At 31.2% G+C, this 1,296-nt stretch overlaps 1 protein-coding gene across 1 annotated transcript; it reads left to right on the top strand.

Annotated features, from left to right (window-relative positions):
* Positions 1–418: 418 nt before the first annotated feature.
* On the top strand, positions 419–970 carry LOC107852824 (GDSL esterase/lipase 6-like; the record flags this gene model as incomplete). The annotated part of the gene is made up of 1 exon (XM_047406138.1): positions 419–970. A coding segment is annotated over one exon (552 nt), but the record flags the coding sequence as incomplete, so codon positions are not given.
* Positions 971–1,296: the final 326 nt, after the last annotated feature.

The raw sequence follows: 1,296 nt of genomic DNA, 5'->3' as shown, positions 1-1,296 counted from the left end.
AAATTCAGAATTTATGTTTATTAAATCTTTTTATTTATATATATTATTAAATCTTTTTATTTATATATACTTCCTCTGTTTTGATATAGTTGACCCTCTTTTTGAAAATATTTATTTCAATTTAGTTGTGACTTTTACGAAATCAATACAATATTTTTATGTTCTTTCATATTAATACCCTTATCATTAGATGACTAAACAAAGTGTATATACTCAAATTTATATTTTCAAAACATAATTAATAAGACTAATTTGATAAAATAAAACGCTAATAAATTTTTCTTAAAGAAAATAACAAGTCAACAAGGGCCAACTATTTTGAAACGGAAATAGAGGAGGAGTACCAACTTTATGGCTTTGCTACATTTTTTCTCATATTACTTGCTTGATATTAATACTTGATTTTTGAAACATATAGGGAGTGACACCACATGAAGATCAACTCCAACAATTCAAAACTTTAGTCCAACAAAACCACATAAACAAGACACAAATTCAACAATCACTCTTCTTCTTTGAATCAGGCTCCAATGATATCTTCAGCTACTTTTATCCATTTGATGCCCCAACACTTACCCCAGATGCCTATGTTCTGGCCATGTTAAATCAAGTTAGAAACTTTGTTGATCAAATTTGCAAGTTAGGGGGTCGTCGAATTGCCTTGTTTTCATTAGGCCCCGTTGGTTGTGTCCCGGCAAGGACCCTCTTGCCTGGTGCACCGGTTAATAAATATTATAGGAAGATGAATAAAATGGTTGAAAATTATAATGTGGGATTGGAAAGTTTGGCGAAAAGAATACCAACCAAGTATCCTGGTTCATTTGTTGTGTATGGCGCTGTGTACAAGACTCTTCAGATCTTCAGAGCTGGGCAAGTTTGCCAAAAGGACACCATGGAAAACTTTTTTGTCATAACTCCAAACTTGATGAATTATTTGTCAAAAAGACACTTAATTTCAGATCATCATTAACTTTTTCAACTTAACAACTTCGCCCACAAATTTTATAATAATTCACTTTAACCTAATACTTCCAACTTAATAAATTCATCTACAAGTTTTAAATAATACACTTAAACCCACTCCATCATCCACCATTATATATATATATATATAAATATTTAGGTTTCCAAAAGTATTAAATAAAAAAAATTCAAAAGCTAAAAATAGAAGGTGGTTGTTTTCCCTCCAAAAAGTTCCAATTCCGACCACTTTTTCGGCGTTATTATTCGGCGATCAGCTCTAAATCAGTCCACAAACATCATACCCATTGTTACCCCATTTGTTTGGTATCTTCT

The sequence above is a fragment of the Capsicum annuum genome, unplaced genomic scaffold (assembly GCF_002878395.1).
Source record: "Capsicum annuum cultivar UCD-10X-F1 unplaced genomic scaffold, UCD10Xv1.1 ctg9272, whole genome shotgun sequence".
Taxonomy (NCBI): domain Eukaryota; kingdom Viridiplantae; phylum Streptophyta; class Magnoliopsida; order Solanales; family Solanaceae; genus Capsicum; species Capsicum annuum.
The sequence above is the reverse complement of the archived record's forward strand: the minus strand, read 5'-3'. Positions and strand labels throughout refer to the sequence as shown.